Genomic DNA, 16,734 nt, shown 5'->3' on the forward strand with positions numbered 1-16,734 from the left:
ATGATCTTGAGGGGCTTTTCCAACCAAAGCGATTCTGTGATTCTACAACCTCCTGCCAGCTGGGACCAACAGTGGGTGAGAAGCCACCAAAGCAAGAGATGCCCCGAGACACCTTCTCGTTTCATTTCTTCCCCCAAACCGCTGCCAACCCCACGGTCCTGGGCCCCTCAGTTCAGGAAAGAGATTGAAGTGCTGGAGCAGGTCCAGAGAAGAGCAACAAGACCGGGGAAGGGACTTGAGCACAAGCCCTATGGGGAGAGGCTGAGGGAGCTGGGCTTGTTCAGTCTGGAGCAGAGGAGGCTTAGAGGTGAGCTCAGCACTCTCTAGAACGACCTGAAGGGCAGTTCTAGCCAGGGGGGATTGGGCTCTTCTCCCAGGCAGTCAGCAATAGGACAAGGGGGCATGGGCTTCAACTCTGCCAGGGGCAATTGAGGCTGGAGATGAGAAAGCAATTCTGTGCAGAGAGAGTGGTCAGCATTGGAATGGCTGCCCAGGGAGGTGCTGGACTCACCGGCCCTGGAGGTTTTAAACTGAGATTGGCCATGGCATTCAGTGCCATGATCTGGTCAATGGACTGGAGTTGGACCAAGGCTTGGACTGGATGAGCTCTGAGGGCTTTTCCAACCCAGTCCATTCTGGGATTCTGTGATTCTTTCGCTCCCTTCTCCTCCCATAAGCTGCCAAATTCCAGGCTCTGCTTCCTGGGCAAAGTATTAACATTCACCTTAACGAGGCACAAGGAAATCTGCAGGTTCAGTGACACATTTTGTGGAAAAAATTTCTAGACTCAGGGTTAAGAATTTCCCAGAAAATCAAATTTTGGTGATGTTTTACATCCACTCAAAAAGTGAAGTCGCTTCACAAGGGGAAGGAAAATGTGAAGGGACGGAGCTGGGTGTGAGCAGCCTGAAATCACCAGGGCGCGGAGAACATTGAATCGCACCCTCCAGGAGTTCCTGCATTAGTGCTGGGGAAGTTATCGCATCCCACACCAAGGGAGGAGCTGGAAAACATGAGGAGCCTTCACCGCACCTTGGGGAACAGGGATAAAACCCCTAAATCACCACCGGGACGCCTGGGAAAAGAAAACACGTTAAAAAAAGCAGCTTTGAGCCTATAGAGCGAGTCACAGGCTGCAAAGAGCCAGGTGGGTCAGTCCGGCTCTTCCCATCGGAGCAGGGAGGAAAAAGCTGCTTGGAACAGGCTGCACATCAAATATTGTGTTGCTCAGTTTGATGCAAGACCTGGAAGGGGTTCAAGAGGGAAGAGCTGCCAGCTGGGAGAGATTTGGGAGCTGAATCATTTAGCAGGAAAACGACACAATAAAAAAAACCAACCTCGCAAGTAGGTTTTGTGTTTTACATCATCCCGTGGAAAATAAAAAGGAGAGAATCTGGGTGGATGAACAGAAGAGAAGGCAGGAGCTTGAGGGTGATGAGATGGAGCAGCCCGTAGGAGATGTGGATGCGCTCTCAGCATCTCCCGTCCTGTCGCTTATGAATGCTGTGCTCATTAAAATTAATTGGGGTGCTCGGCGGCGACGCCTTTGAGAGAACAACCCTTAAAACCTGATCTGCTGCAAAAAGCACCCGTTCAAGGCAAAACCTCTGCTTATGCTGGAGCTGGATTAAGGAGCTATTTTTGGCTCCCAAGAGCTAATCAGCAGTCGGGACTACACCTCAACCAGGGAACGGAGCTATTTTTAGGCTGAGCTCTAAGTTTACGGCACCACATGAATGTTTGGGAGGATTAAGTTGTTCCATGTTGGGTTCTTTCTTGTTTTTTTCTTTTCTATGAGTCAGTTCCAGTGGAAACAGGCGGCGCAAACACTGACTCGGCTGGGATGTGGCAGGATTTGGGTGGGTTTCAAGTCCCAGACCAGCTAAACACAACTCCTGCAGTATCTTTGTGCTGTGAACTGCATCCCATTGGTTTTGGTGGCGTCTCCTGAGGAAGGTGCCACCCGCTTGGGTCCAGCTCCTCGCTGGACACCCAGGACAAGCCACCCATCTCCGGCCACATACAACCAGGTGCTGCTCTTAGCGAAGTCCAGAGGGGTCACAGCTTGTCCTGGGGAGCAGAGCCCGACCCCCCCTGGCTCCAAGCTCCTTTCAGGCAGCTCAGAGATCAGAAGGTCTCCCCTCAGCTCCTGTTCTCCAGCTGAACCCCCCAGGTCCCTCAGCTGCTTCCATCACACTTGTGCTCCAAGTTCTGTTCTCTCAACACGCAACTGCACCCCAAAAATACGAAGGGCTTCTCCCGGCATCACCTCAGGATCTTCAGTCCACAGATGCCACGGTAGGAACAGGGACCCAAGGGATCTCTGCAGGGGGAAGGAAGCGGCGAAACACCCGAGTACACAGGGACGGGAGAGGAAACCTCAAACAGAAGCCTCCCCACAGACATCTCGGAAAGGGGAAGCAGCTGGAGGCCCCTGTGAGCTCTTATAGATCATGGAACAGTTTGGGTTGGAGGGACCTTCCCAGCTCCCCCAGTGCCCCCCCTGCCATGACAGGGACATCTTCACCAGCTCAGGTTGCTCAGAGCCCCGTCCAGCCTGGCCTGGGATGTCTCCAGGGATGCTTCATCCACCACCTCTCTGCCCAACCTGGGCCAGGCTCTCACCACCCTCAGGGCCAACAATTCCTTCCTCATGTCCAGCCTGAATCTCCCTCCTTTAGTTTAAAACCATAACCCCTTGTCCTATCACCACGTAGCTCCTGTGAGCACTGAGGATGGACTGAGGGTTCCCAGCCCCCCTCCCTGGCTGTGCACGCTCATTTAGGTCATCGTGTTTAATTAGCACATCCCAGCTGCCTCCAGACAGTTGCAGTAGAACCCTGTTCTGTGCAGAGGCTCCTCTCTCCTCCCACTCACCTCCACCGAGAACAACGAGCCGCACGGCACGGCTGCCAAAAGGCAGCTTTGGGAGGAACGGCAGAAAGCGCCCGGCATCTATTTTTATATCTGCTGTTGTTGGGATCAATCGGAGCATCGAGGGAAGCACAGAGAACAGAGCACAAAGCCCTGCTGTAGCTCCAGGCCCCCAAAACCCACGTGTTCTCCCTCATTCCCCAGCAGCATCCCGTACCGGAAAGCCAAGTAATGCTGAGCAAAGGGAAAAAGAAAACACCCTGGCATGGAAACAAGAGCGTAGGAGCTGTTTGTCAAGGAGGAAAAACGAGCCCACGGAGGATGCTGACACGATGGATTCGCTCAGGGTCAGCGCCTGGTTCACACCAGCCTGCCTTCTCTGCTCATCATCCTCTGTCGCGCTGCGGGTGGTCAATGTGGGGGGGCAAAGGGGGTCCCCGCTTCTAAAAACCTTGTGTTGGGGATATGAACAACAGAGGGAAGATGTTCAGGCAGTTTTTTCTCTCCCTGTCAGTTAGAAAATTGGTTTGGGTTTAAGAGTCACTTGGTCTGCAGGGACTGCTGGGGTGACCAGGGGGACACAGAGCCAAACCTCAACAGAAAGGGAACCTTGACCACGGAGAGGGGTCCCAGGGGACACTGAGCCCAAGATTTCTGTCACCTTGTCCCCTCTACGTCCCCCACCTCCTCAAGTGCCTCCTTCAAGCCTGAAGTCCACGCTCAAATACTCCCCAGCTTTGCAGGTCACCATCCCAAAGTGATCCGAGCTCACTTCGTTGGTTTGGGATTAGCACAGTCGTGACAGCGAGATGAGATTGCACAAGCAGGGCAGCAAATGGAACACAGCTCTCAGAGATGCCATGTGGACCATCAGGGCACATCCTGCTCTACAATGAGCGAGGACGTGGGTCCATCCAAGAAGGAACCACCCTTGCTCTCCCATGGGTCCAGTTGGGGTCCCCAAGGGATCCTCGTCCACCCTCCAGCTCAGCCAGACCTGTGCACCACACCCTGGGTACCTTCAGCAATGGTTCTCCAGTTTCAATCCTGGACTGGTCCCAGTGCTTTAGCAGCAGCAGGGTGACAAGAGCTTCCTCGGGTGGTGACGTCCCTCAGCAACTCGTGGCTTTCACAGCCGCACGCAGAGGACGCGCAGCCAGAGCGTTTCTAGAGAACTCCAGCAGCCAGACGCTTCCCAAAAATGTCCCAAAACCACGCGGCGTGGTCGAGGTGGCCAAGGTTCAACCCAAAGCAAGCAGAAATACTCCTGCCCCGCACGGCTCAGCCACCTCGGAACAAGCGACAGCCCAACGCGGAGCCAATGCCTCTGCCCGGCCTGTCATTTGCTGCTGATTCATCCCTGCAACAAGGTCTTCCCTGCTTAGGGAAAAGTCCCAAGTCTTTAATTAAAGACTATTTGAGCCTATAGAGCAGAGGACAGAGCGCAGAAAATCAATGCAGGGAAAACAGGGATGTTGGCAGAAGGGGCAAAGCTCCTCGTGCACAACCCACCTCGATGGGGATGGCACGGGCACAATTAAATTACTATTTCAAGAGGCATTTCGGTGAGACAAGAGCTGCAACAGCCCTGCAGAAATATTACTACATATCACATCAGGCCGGGAGGAAGCTCACCTACCGAGAAGGGAAGCACAGGGTGGAAAAACTCAACCCTGGGGAGTTTTGTGCTTTTTGTGCGGCTTCGTGTTTGTGACACCGCTTCCCCCACGGGTGCCGGGAAGCTTTTCTGCAGCGTAGGTTTGTTTTCGTGTTGGTTTTGGACGGCCTGTTTTGCAAGGTGATCCCTGTAAGCCGCGAAAAGCACAGATGGAAAATAAACACGGGCTGAATCCCCCGCGGATGGGGAAGAAAGGGTGCGAGCAGCCGGGGTGGGAAGAAGTTCATCCCTTCAAACCTTCCTCTGAGAAGTGCTCGAAAACAAACTTGAACAATCCAACCCCCCCCACGGCTCGTTAGGTAATTCAGCTCACTGCTAACGAAGGAACTCAGTCCTGCTTCTCTAATGGGTTCCAGCTTTGAGGTCAGGAACAGAGGGGTTGTCACTCCAGCGGGGCTCGATGGCAGGAACAGGCTGTGAACCTGCACGGCAGGATGAAAACCAGGGAAAACCAGCCCGGCTTGTGTGCAGAGCTCAGTGGTGAGCCCGGCCTAACACCCAGGCTGTGCTATGGAGCTGGAGTTCAGGCACAGACCCTGCGGCACCTCAGTGCTCACTGCCTGAGTATCCTCACTCCTGCATCAAATAGGATCACAGAATCATTTTGGCTGGAAAAGAACTTTAAAATCTTCAAGTCCAACTGCTAGCGTCGCACTGCTAAGGCCACCACTGCCCCGCGTCCTGAGAACCTCCTGTCCGTCTGTCCAACCCTCCAGGGATGGTGACTCCAGCACTGCCCTGGGCAGCCTGTTCCAATGCCCCACAGCCCTTTGGGGAAGAAATTGTTCCCACATCCAACCTCAACCTCCCCTGGTGCAACTTGAGGCCGTTTGCTCCTGGCGCTTGTTCCTGGGGAGCAGAGCCCGACCCCCCTGGCTCCAAGCTCCTTTCAGGCAGTTCAGAGATCAGAAGGTCTCCCCTCAGCTCCTGTTCTCCAGCTGAACCCCCCAGGTCCCTCAGCCGCTCCCATCACACTTGTGCTCCAGCCCCTCACCAGCTCCGTTCCCTTCTCTCCACTCACTTCAGCACCTCAAGGCCTTTCTTGGTGTGAGGGGTCCAGAACTGCCCCCAGGATTCAAGTTTTGGCCTCCCCAGGTCCCAGCACAGGGACGCTCACTGCCCTGGGCCTGCTGGCCACACCAGTGCTGGCACCAGTCAGGATGCTCTCGGTCTTTTTGGCCACCTGGGCACACACTGGCTCACATTCAGCTGCTGTCCCTGCCACCCTTGGCTATGGGGACACTGGGGTGGAGCTGTTTTCTTGCACCCAGGCAGGGTGGGACACTCCCCAGCCACCCCACTGCTCCAAATCTGCCCCTGTGGCCTCTGTGCTGGAGAGAAGAGGCAAACGGGGGTGTGATGGCATGGAGGGGGACGGTTTCACAGGTAAGAATAGACACCAGGGACGGAGAAGAGCAATCAACAGCGCTGGCACTGCAGCACGGGCAGGCAACTTCATCCCACATCAATTCAGGCTGGGAAGAGCAGAGGTTTTCCTCTTGCTAGCACAGGACGGAAAGATAGGAAAGGAAAGGGGGGGAGATTTAAGGAGCTGTAAAATGGTACATGAAACATTTATGAATGAAGAGGAGATTGTAATAGCAGCAGACAGAAAGCGATCTCTTCAGCTATATTTATCTGCTTACGCTTCAGAGCGTCCAAGATTCGCGTCCTCCGTGTCACGAACAAGCCAATAAACCACATTTGCGGTCATCAAATGACCCAAACCACCAGGCCAGTGCTGCCTGGGCACAGCGAGACGTGGGGACGAGGCCTCTGGGTGAGGACGGCAGAGGTGACAGCGCTGGTGACCCGCTGCCCGCTCTCCAGAAACCAACGGCACTAATAAAGGTGAAAATAACAAGTCCTAAGAGGACTTTGCAGCATCGCAAAGCACAATTGACACCGAGGAGCTGCTCCGCAGGTTCCCCCGGTGCGTCTGCTTAATGCAGAGCTCAACGTGCGTGGGATGGGCGGGAGAAACGCGGTTTTGCTGTGATTTCTTCTCTACTTTCAGCTGGGAAGAGCATCCCGGCCGGGCTGGCATGGAGAACCAAGTACCTGCCCGTCCTTCAAAGGGAAAACCAACCCACGCAGCCCAAAATATCGGCTACACCCGCCTGGGCAACAGGTCACGCATTGATTGTTCATTCATGGCATCAACAGGCGCTGCAAAGCGCTCTCGGGCACGAGTCACACATGGGAAAAAGGAGCAAATCTTCAGCCTAGCAGCAGGGTGTTCTAATTACACACAGATTTGTCCTCGCTGGACACACTGGTGAAGACACATGTGCTGAAAATGAGGAGCTAGGGAGGTCGTGGGATGCAGCTCCCGAACCCGCAGCTCGAGCTGGAAAGGCCGTCCCGCTGGGAACCCAAATTTCCCCAGGAGTTACTTGCACACTGGGCACAGGCTCCAACAAGCCCTGGGGAGGGAAGAGAGGCGGCAGCAGAGGTTTAAAAGCCATTTTCACTGGACAGAATGGACACAAGGACTTTTTTGGACTCAAATTGTGGAGGAAGCCCCGCGCAGCAGCAGCACAGAGGCAGCAGCCCGTGCCAGCTCCTCTGCAATGGAGCAGCGCCAAGAGCAAGAGGATTTCAACAAGCGAGATGACACCAGGGCGCCTGGAGCCCACGGGGTTGCTGGGGGCAAGGAGCCTGTTTTTGTTTCATGAAGGCACCTACGTAAGCGTGTTTGTGAGCTGGAGACAGCGGACGGGCAGAATAAGCGGGTCTTGGCTCTGCCATGGCGGCAGCCACAGCATGGACGCGCTCTCCACCCCAACAGATGGAATCAGAGAATCGTTTGGCTTGGAAAAGACCCTCAGGATCATGGAGTGCAACCATTAACACACCCCCAGCACTGCCCCATGTCCTGAGAACCTCATGTCCGTCTGTCCAACCCTCCAGGGATGGTGACTCCAGCACTGCCCTGGGCAGCCTGTTCCAATGCCCCACAGCCCTTTGGGGAAGAAATTGTTCCCCACATCCAACCTCAACCTCCCCTGGGCAACTTGAGGCCGTTTCCTCTGCTCCTGGCGCTTGTTCCTGGGGAGCAGAGCCCGACCCCCCTGGCTCCAAGCTCCTTTCAGGCAGTTCAGAGATCAGAAGGTCTCCCCTCAGCTCCTGTTCTCCAGCTGAACCCCCCAGGTCCCTCAGCCGCTCCCATCACACTTGTGCTCCAGCCCCTCACCAGCTCTGTTCCCTTCTCTCAACTCAAATAAACTCAAGATCTTCACGAGTCCCCCAGGAACCACGAAGAACATCCCCCAAAAACTCCTCTCCTGCTGCCTTTGAGCCCACAGCTCAGCCCTTGTAGGGCGAGAGGAGCGGAGAGGAAGAATGGACACAAAATATTTCGCCATGCTCTGTAGGGAAGGGAGAGAGTCACCTTGGAAAGATGAACCGAGGCGGTGATGCTCCTGAAGGATGCTATGAGTACTGCCCGAACTCGAGACATGCGATAGCGCCAGCTCCACCTGCATCTGGAGCTTTTTACCAACAGGTTCGAGGGGTTTTTTGAGCCGGCTGTGGGTTTTTCCACAGCTGCTAAGGGCAAAAAGACAGCCGGAGGCAGCTAGGGCTCTGCAGATCAGCGTGAAACACAGACAGAAACCTGAATCTGCAGCTTTTGGGTTTTTCAGATGATGGAGGGTGACAGGCCAGCGTGCTCAGCTACTCACAGTCCAAACCCGACGTGCCAGACTCGCAAAGCTGCGATCAAACTGCTCAAATATCTTTTAAAAACCAAGCAAAGCAGAGCCCTCCTGGAGCAGAACTGAGTGAGGGCCTCAAACCGGAATAGGCAGCTGGGTGAATATGGAGTTAACCGGGCAGGTAGAAGCAAAATTAAGCTCTGCATAAGCAGCACCATCACACAGAACCTTGGCGTTCTCCCTTGGGCTCCCAGCCGGGGACAAACGCTTGCCCGGCCACGCTGGCCACCAAGGACCGGGCGCAGGGTCCCTCGGGCCCAGCCTGACCTGGGGCAGCACAGAGAGCACCTCGACCTGATTTTCGGCAGGACAACCCCTCTCCTCCCCCTGCTCGGCAGCATTTCAACACAGCAGGGCGTTTCCTGGCTCAGCTGAGCCACAACAACCCCTCCGAGCTGCTTTTTCAGCCCCAAAATGAGGATTTCATCACAGCTTGGAAGGCCAAGGAGCTCGCTGCTGCAATCGGCCACCCCAGAGACCTTCGCCAGCTTTGCCGCGCACCTCTGATCACAGCCCCTGGGGAAAAGGGCTCTGTTTGCCCCTTGTATTAAAAACCTTCCATCCCCAAACTATCACAGAGCAGCTATTTCCCCTCCTCTACAAGGTCTCTTGCCCTCCTTGACTTAAGAACAGACGCATGGAGGACACGACTGCGGCGATTTGGCCTCGGCTACAGCCAGATAAGGGGCACAAAGTCAGTTCTGGCCCTGGGTGTGAAAATTTTCCCATAGGAGACGCAGCCAAGGCCACGGGGGGAATGGCAAACAGCACAAATCATCCCATCTGAGTGATGCCCCGGCCAAGAGCCCGCAGGCCACAGCGCGAGCTCTGCTGCTAACGATCGGCACTGATTTTAATGGAACGAGGGGGAATGATGGTCACAAGCACATGGTGGTGCAGAGGGGTTGGTGGTGGAGATGGGAGCAAGTTCGTGCCTGGGGGAAACACGAGGACACAGAAATCACGTTACCCGGCCGCTCCGGCCACTGAAAGGAGGGGATGTGATGGGAACAACCAGCAAGGGGAAAGGAAAAGTGCCTGGCAGGTGGTTTAGCTCTAGAAGGACCAACAGACCGCGAGGGAGCCCTGGCAGGGATTTGGGCAGCGTCCCTTGGCTCTGCGGGTGCTTCTCGCCCCACGCCGAGGTCCCAACGCTGCTTTGCTGCGAGATGGGCAGCAATGACACGAAACCTTCTTCCCCAGCCCTAGGAAATCACACAGAAAAACAGACTGGTGGGGTTGAAGGGACCTCTGGAGATCACCCAGCCCAACCCAGCTGCTCACGCAGGGTCACCAGAGCAGATCACACAGGGTCATGTCCAGGCGGGTTTGAATGTCTCAGAGAAGGAGACTCCACAAACTCTCTGGGCAGCCTGGGCCAGGCTCTGGCACCTCAAAGTGAAGAGGTTTCTCCTCACATTCAGACAGAACCTCCTGTGTTTCAGTCTGTGCCCATTGCCCCTCACCCTGCCATTGGGCACCACTGAACAGAGTCAGGTCCATCCTCTTGAAACCCACCCTGGAGATATTTATAAAGACCGATAAGATCCCTCTCAGCTTCTCTTCTCCCGTCCCATCTCCACTGAGCCTTGTCCCAGAACCGGGCTCCATCGGGACACAGGGGACACGAGCCCCGGCGGCCTCAAGGACTTCAGCTAGGAAAGCTTTGCACCCAGAGGAAAGGTTTTGGTACCCCGAGTAGCTTCTTCCCCGATGGGCGGTGGGAAGGAGAGCGTCTCGATCCCACTGCCAGGACGGACACGCTGCAGCTGCACCCGCAAAGGGCTGCACACAAACCCAGACCCCCCTGAGCAACCAGCCCCGCTCCCTCCACAGCTGGGGAGGGACAGGAACCTGTAAAGGGAACTGTGGCAGGGAGAGCTTTGGGGAATGTGAAGCTGGGCTAATAACGGCTCCGCAAGACTCGTTCCCTGTGGCAGAGGCACCAAAGGCCAATCGCTGCTGTTGCTCCCTGGCCGAGGCAGCAGCCAGCAAACAACTGCAAGTCACTGCAGGAAAATGCCAGAGCCAGGAATGACAAATCCTCTGCTACACCTACTGCGCCCTTCCCTGCAGGATCCCCGTGATGCAAAGCCCTGAATTTTGCCCTCCAAAGAGCGAGCTCTGGTAGTTCGGTGTTTGCACGGCAAGCAGAGCTTCACCATGGAAGCCACAGGATAACAGAATCGTTTGGGTTGGAAAAGCCCCTCAAGATCATTGAATCCAACCACTCACCCACTCCTGTCCCTGCCCCATGTCCTGAGAACCTCATGTCCGTCTGTCCAACCCTCCAGGGCTGGTGACTCCAGCACTGCCCTGGGCAGCCTGTTCCAACGCCCCACAGCCCTTTGGGGAAGAAATTGTTCCCAGATCCAACCTCAACCTCCCCTGGCACAACTTGAGGCCGTTTCCTCTGCTCCTGGCGCTTGTTCCTGGGGAGCAGAGCCCAACCCCCCTGGCTCCAAGCTCCTTTCAGGCAGTTCAGAGATCAGAAGGTCTCCCCTCAGCTCCTGTTCTCCAGCTGAACCCCCAGGTCCCTCAGCCGCTCCCATCACACTTGTGCTCCAGCCCCTCACCAGCTCCGTTCCCTTCTCTCCACTCGCTTCAGCACCTCAAGGTCTTTCTTGGCGTGAGGGACCCAAAACTGACCCCGGGATTCGAGGTTTGGCCTCCCCAGGTCCCAGCACAGGGACGGTCACTGCCCTGGGCCTGCTGGCCACACCAGTGCTGGTACAAGTCTCACAGCTTCAACTTCTCCCCTTAGCTGTGGGAAAGAAAACAAATGACAACGGTATTTCGAAGGAGGAGAGGAAAGGTGATGACAATTACGGGGTTTCTTTGCCCAGTCTAGGAAACACCAGGTGCCCATGATCAGCCTTACAGCCCATGGAGCAACATCAAGGCCCGTCTGGGTCTGAGGTCCAACCCTGTAGATGTTACTGTCCTCACCCTGCTGTGCCACCCACCCAACAGACCATGTTGGCCAAGGGGTCAACACAACCTGATGAGCATCAGATGGGAGCTCTAGTAGCAGCTGGAGGCATTGCCACCCATCCCAGAGGCTCTGTTGACGGGGACTGAAGTGGGGACATTGCTCACTGTGATGCCGCAGGGGATGCAGGATGAGCCCCGGTGGGGGATTGCAACGGCATTTCCTGGCTGTCAGGAAGCAGAAGCGATAGCTGCCTTGTGGGTACAGAAAAAAACCCTGTTCAGCTAGGCTGAGCCCTTCTTTCGGAGGGACTGACCACCCAGCAAACAACTACATCCTCCCCATGCCTGCACCACGGCAGCGGCGCTGGAGGACCCACCGACAGGTCGTTACGCTTGGACACGGTGATGGTCACCAGCACAGAAACAATTCATTCCACGGTCTCCTCCTGCCAACAATGCTGGGATTTCGGCTTCCAAATAATGAGGCAGGACAGAGAGATGCAGGGACTGGGTCAGGGAGGAGGGAGAGGTGAGGACCAGGAGCATCTCGCCTGCTTCTTTGATCTCTGGAACTCTGAAAGGAGCTTGGAGCCAGGGGGGTCGGGCTCTGCTCCCCAGGAACAAGCGCCAGGAGCAGAGGAAACGGCCTCAAGTTGCCCAGGGGAGGTTGAGGTTGGATGTGGGGAACAATTTCTTCCCCAAAGGGCTGTGGGGCATTGGAACAGGCTGCCCAGGGCAGTGCTGGAGTCACCATCCCTGGAGGGGTTTAAAATACACAGAGATGAGGTTCTCAGGGACATGGGGCAGTGCTGGGGGTGGGTTAATAGTTGGACTCCAGGATCTTGAGGGTCTTTTCCAACCAAAATGATTCTATGGCTCAAGCAGGAAGGGAGAAATGATGCTCAACACTGGTGCTTTGCTTGCCGACCCCAAGCCTTGGGATGCCCAAAAAGGTCACGAGGCTGCTCTTGTGCAAATCCAGGAGTTGATTTCCTCCCAAGCAAAACACTGAAAGGACCGAGATGTTCAGCCGAACAAGGCAGCTCACAAACACCCACAGACGCCAGCTGACGGCTCGTTCCCGGAGAAGAGTCCAAGTTTGACAGAACATTTTCCATCGAGCTGAAAACAAGTATAAAAATCATCGCCGGTAAAGTTTCTGTACAACAAGAATCAGCAGGAAAATGAGAGCAAGGTCAACACGCTGACAATCAAGGCCTTTTTTTTAAGCGAGGTCCCATTCCAATTGGCAGCAGTTCTATGCCCAGGAGCAGGGACTGCAGATGGGCTCCTAAAAACCAGCGTATGGCGGAGACTCGACTCGCACATCCCTCGCTTGGGGCCAAGTTATCTCCGCTGTACAGGCCTGGGCGTGCTCCGCTGTGCAGACCGTGTTTGTTTTGTTATTTTTTCAACCTGGCACTAAAATTTCCTCCTCAACAAAGTTGTTTGCAAAAGCAGTGTATCAGAAGTTGGTTGCAAGCTTTGGTCAGATGTTTCTCTCCCCTAACGCTTCTCCCTCCTGGCTGGACAAGCTCCAGCGCTTGGGAATCCTCTCCCAAAAATAAGTGCAGCCTGTTCAACACCACAGACCCACCACCCACCCTCCAGACACCTTCCAGCTCTGAGCGATTTGAGCTGCTCAGGATGCAAGGCGAGCACTCTCCGTCGTGTTTTCCACGCTCGCTTCCATCACCAGGGGCCACAGGCAAAGATAAAGAGCCTAAAAAGCTCTGAACGGCACGAGGGGAAGTTTATTTTCCTTATGCAAGCAAAGCTCAGGAAGGGAGAGAGGTGGGCAGCAAAAATCCTGATTATTTCCCATCTCCCAGCCCAGATCCCCCTGCGGGCTGCACCACTGGGGTCACCAGCAGCCTCCAGCCGCACTGGACGTTGCACCCGTGGGATTAACAGCCCTTGACGTTGAGACCTTTGAGATGAAACCACAGGCTCCCGAAACCTTGGCGGAACCGTCGCAGGGCCCCCCCGGCTTTGCACAACGTTGTAAACTTCTACTAACAGGAGCTTTTCCTCGAGACACAGCTCCCGGCGCAGGGCTCGCCACCCAAACCGCAAAGAGGACAGAAAGTCATTTCACGTCCTCCCGTGCCAAAACAAGGCGTCTCTCCCGGCGCACCCAGGTCGGCTCGCTCGCTCTGAAGTCTGTGCACAACGCTGGTTTGAATTAGAAACGACGAATTCAGATCCAGCTCCTCCAACACCACCCATTCTCCAGGCAGCGCTAATAAAAGCAAAATAAACGCTGGGGGGGAAACACTCAGACATTAACTCCGGGTTAGTCACTTTTCCTCCCTCCCCACGCTCTCATTTTAGGACAAGCAGGAGTCCCCACGGGCTGAAGATGTAAACAAGGTGCGTTTCTCCATAGGAAAAGTTTTTCCAATCCCTTTTCCACGCTAATCTCGCCCTGCAGGAGCAAAGCTGCGTTGTGCCCCGGGTAGGAGGGCGAGGGAGGCTCCTCTCCCCATCCTGCAGCTGAATTCCTGGGGAGCAGGGATGCTCCCGGAGGCGTGTGGCAGCACAGCCAGGTCTGCATGGAGCAGAGCTCTAAAAAACTTCTTCCCTAAAGGAACTGCATCCACATTCCTGCATTTCTCTGCTTGGCAAAGGCTAGAAAACATTATTATTGTTTTAAACTCTTCTAGGGGAAGGAGGAAGAACAGCAAATCCCACACACAAAGGGATTTACGCCGGAGGTGACACAGGGCTGGGGTTCGGCTCCCTGAAGTGGGGGACCCTCCTGCAGCGGCCCTGTGATAAACCAGGTCACACCAACGGTCCCACCAAGCCTGGGGGGCATTGCAAAGCCACCGCAGCCATGGGAAGGACAAACCACCGCCCACATCTGTGTCACGGCTTCCCAGGAGTGACAGACACCATGGGGACCCTCCTGGGATGTGCCCTGTCCCCTGGGACACCCTGTCCTGAGGGAGGAAGGATCCTGTGATGCCTTGTCCCACACAACACCCTTTCTGGGGGGATGGAGGGACCCTGAGCCACTCCAACCTCCACAACACTCTTCCTGGAGCACACGTGAAGTCTTGTCCCCTGTGGCACCCTTCCCGGAGCATCCACGGGCCCTGTGATGCCCTGTGTCCCCCAATGCCCTTCCTGGGTCACACACGGGCCCTATGCCACCCCATTCTCTGTGACACCCTTCATGCGGACCCTGCAATGTCCTGTCCCCTGTGTCACCCTTCTTGGGGCTTGCACGGCCTCGTAATGGTGTGTGACCTCCTGCAATGCCCTTCCTGGGGCACTCATGGCACCCCATCCACTGCAACACCCTTCCTGGAGCTCACACAGGCCCATGACATCCATCCTGGGGCATGAGGGACCCCTGCCACTCATCCCAGGTCATGTAGGGACCCCTGACACCCATCCTGGGGGACATAAGCACCCCTGACGGCCATCGCAGGGCACACAGTAAGCCTGTGACACCCATCCTGGGGCACGTAGGGACCCTGTGACACCCATTCAGGGGCACATAGGGACTCCAAACACCCATCCCTGGTCACACAGGGACCCTATGAGACCCATCCTGGGTCACATAGAGACCCCATGACCCCCATCCTGAGGCACGTAGGGACCCCTGACACCATCCTGGGTCAAGTAAAGACCCCATGACGCCCACGCCAGCTCACGTAAGGACCCCGTGACGCCCACCCTGGGTCATGTAGGGACCAGGGGCACATAGGGATCCCATGACCCCCATCCTGGGTCACACGGGGAGCCTGTAACACCCACCCTTGGGCACACAGGGACCCCATTACACCCATCCTGAGTCATGTAGAGTCCCTTACAACCATACCAGATCACATAGCGACACCTGACACCATCCCAGGTCACGCAGGGACCCCATGATACCCTGTGCCACCCATCCTGGGTCACATAGGGACCTTGTGACCCCCATCCTGAGGCACGTAGGGACCCCAGCACCATCCTGGGTCACGTAAGGACCCCATGACACTTACCCTTGCGCACATAGGAACCCTGTGACAGCCATCCTGAGTCATGTAGGGACCTCGAACACCCATCCTGAGTCACGTAAAGACCCCGAACACCCATCCCAGGTCACGAAGAAACCCTGTGACACCCATCCCGGGTCACATAGGGACCCCATGACCCCCATCCAGAGTCACGTACGGATCCCTGACACCATCCTGGGTCCCGTAGGGACCCCCTGACACCCACCCTTGCACATACAGGGAACCCATGACACCATCCCAGGTCACACTGGGACCCTGTGATGCCCATCCTGAGACATGTGGGGACCCCAGGACGCCCATCCTGGGGCCCATAGGGACCCCATGACAACACCCAGGTCACACACGGACCCCATGACTCCCCCACCACGGGTGGGCCGCACTCACTCACCGCTCGTCGGGCGCTCGGCCCCGCTGCAGCGCGGGCTCCAGGGGCACCATGGCCTGGCCCAGGAACCGGTCCATGCCCACCAGGGCCCGGTGCATCACGGTGAGCACCAGCCCGCCCAGCTCGGGGGGCAGCTCGAAGGCGCATTCCTCCCGCCACTCGGGGTTCCCGGGGCTCTTCTCGGCCACCGAGGTGCTGTACTTCTCGCGGCCCAGCTGGATGATGGTGTAGGCGTCGCTGGTGCCCGCTTTGCCGCCGCCGCCGCCCTTGCAGCGCAGCCCGCGGGCCCGCACCACCGTCACCTGGACGTGGGTGGGCAGCCAGGCCGGGGAGCCCTCGGCGGGGAGCGCGGCCGCCCGCAGCAGCGCCATGGTGGGACGGGGAGGCGGCGCCGGGCCGGACAGAACCGGACACAACCGGACCGGAGCAAACCGAACCGGGCCGGGCCCCACTCCGCCGCTGCTGCCGCAGCCGCAGCCGGGCCGCAGCGCGAGCGCCACCGGCCGCCCCCCCAAGCCACGCCCCCTGCTCTAACCACGCCCTGCTGTAGTCACGCCCCTTCAACCCTTGGTCACGCCCTCTATGCACAAGGCCACGCCCTCTCCCCCGACCACGCCCCGCCCGCCGGGCCGCCCGATCAGGAGTGGGATTCGCAGGATCCCAGAGTGTCAGGGATTGCAAGGGACCTGGAAAGCTCATCCAGTGCAATCCCCCCATGGAGCAGGAACACCCAGCTGAGGTTCCACAGGAAGGGGTCCAGGCGGGTTTGAATGTCTGCAGAGAAGGAGACTCCACAACCTCCCTGGGCAGCCTGGGCCAGGCTCTGCCACCCTCACCATGAACAAGTTTCTTCTCATATTTAAGTGGAACCTCCTGTGTTCCAGTTTGAACCCATTGCCCTTTGTTCTATCACTGGTTGTCACCGAGAAGAGCCTGGCTCCATCCTCCTGACACTGCCCCTTTCCATATTGATCCCCAGGAATGAGTCCCCCCTCAGTCTCCTCTTCTCCAGCTCCAGAGCCCCAGCTCCCTCAGCCTTTCCTCACACGGGAGATGCTCCACTCCCTTCAGCATCTTGGTGGCTGCGCTGGACTCTCTCCAGCAGTTACCTGTCCTTCTGGAACTGAGGGGCCA

The 16,734-nt window shown here is 56.7% G+C and overlaps 1 protein-coding gene across 4 annotated transcripts in view; it reads right to left on the minus strand.

Annotated features, from left to right (window-relative positions):
• Positions 1-16,107, minus strand: part of RAB11FIP5 (RAB11 family interacting protein 5) — a 42,239-nt gene extending 26,132 nt beyond the window's left edge. For all 4 annotated transcript variants that reach the window (XM_065836289.2, XM_065836287.2, XM_071808435.1 and 1 more), the window contains exon 1: positions 15,604-16,107. In XM_065836289.2, the coding sequence (XP_065692361.2) occupies positions 15,604-15,971 (368 nt within the window). In that variant the 5' untranslated portion in view covers positions 15,972-16,107. The remainder of the gene's footprint in view (positions 1-15,603) is intronic.
• Between the last annotated feature and the right edge of the window lie 627 nt (positions 16,108-16,734).

This window comes from Patagioenas fasciata, chromosome 4, assembly GCF_037038585.1.
Source record: "Patagioenas fasciata isolate bPatFas1 chromosome 4, bPatFas1.hap1, whole genome shotgun sequence".
NCBI lineage: Eukaryota > Metazoa > Chordata > Aves > Columbiformes > Columbidae > Patagioenas > Patagioenas fasciata.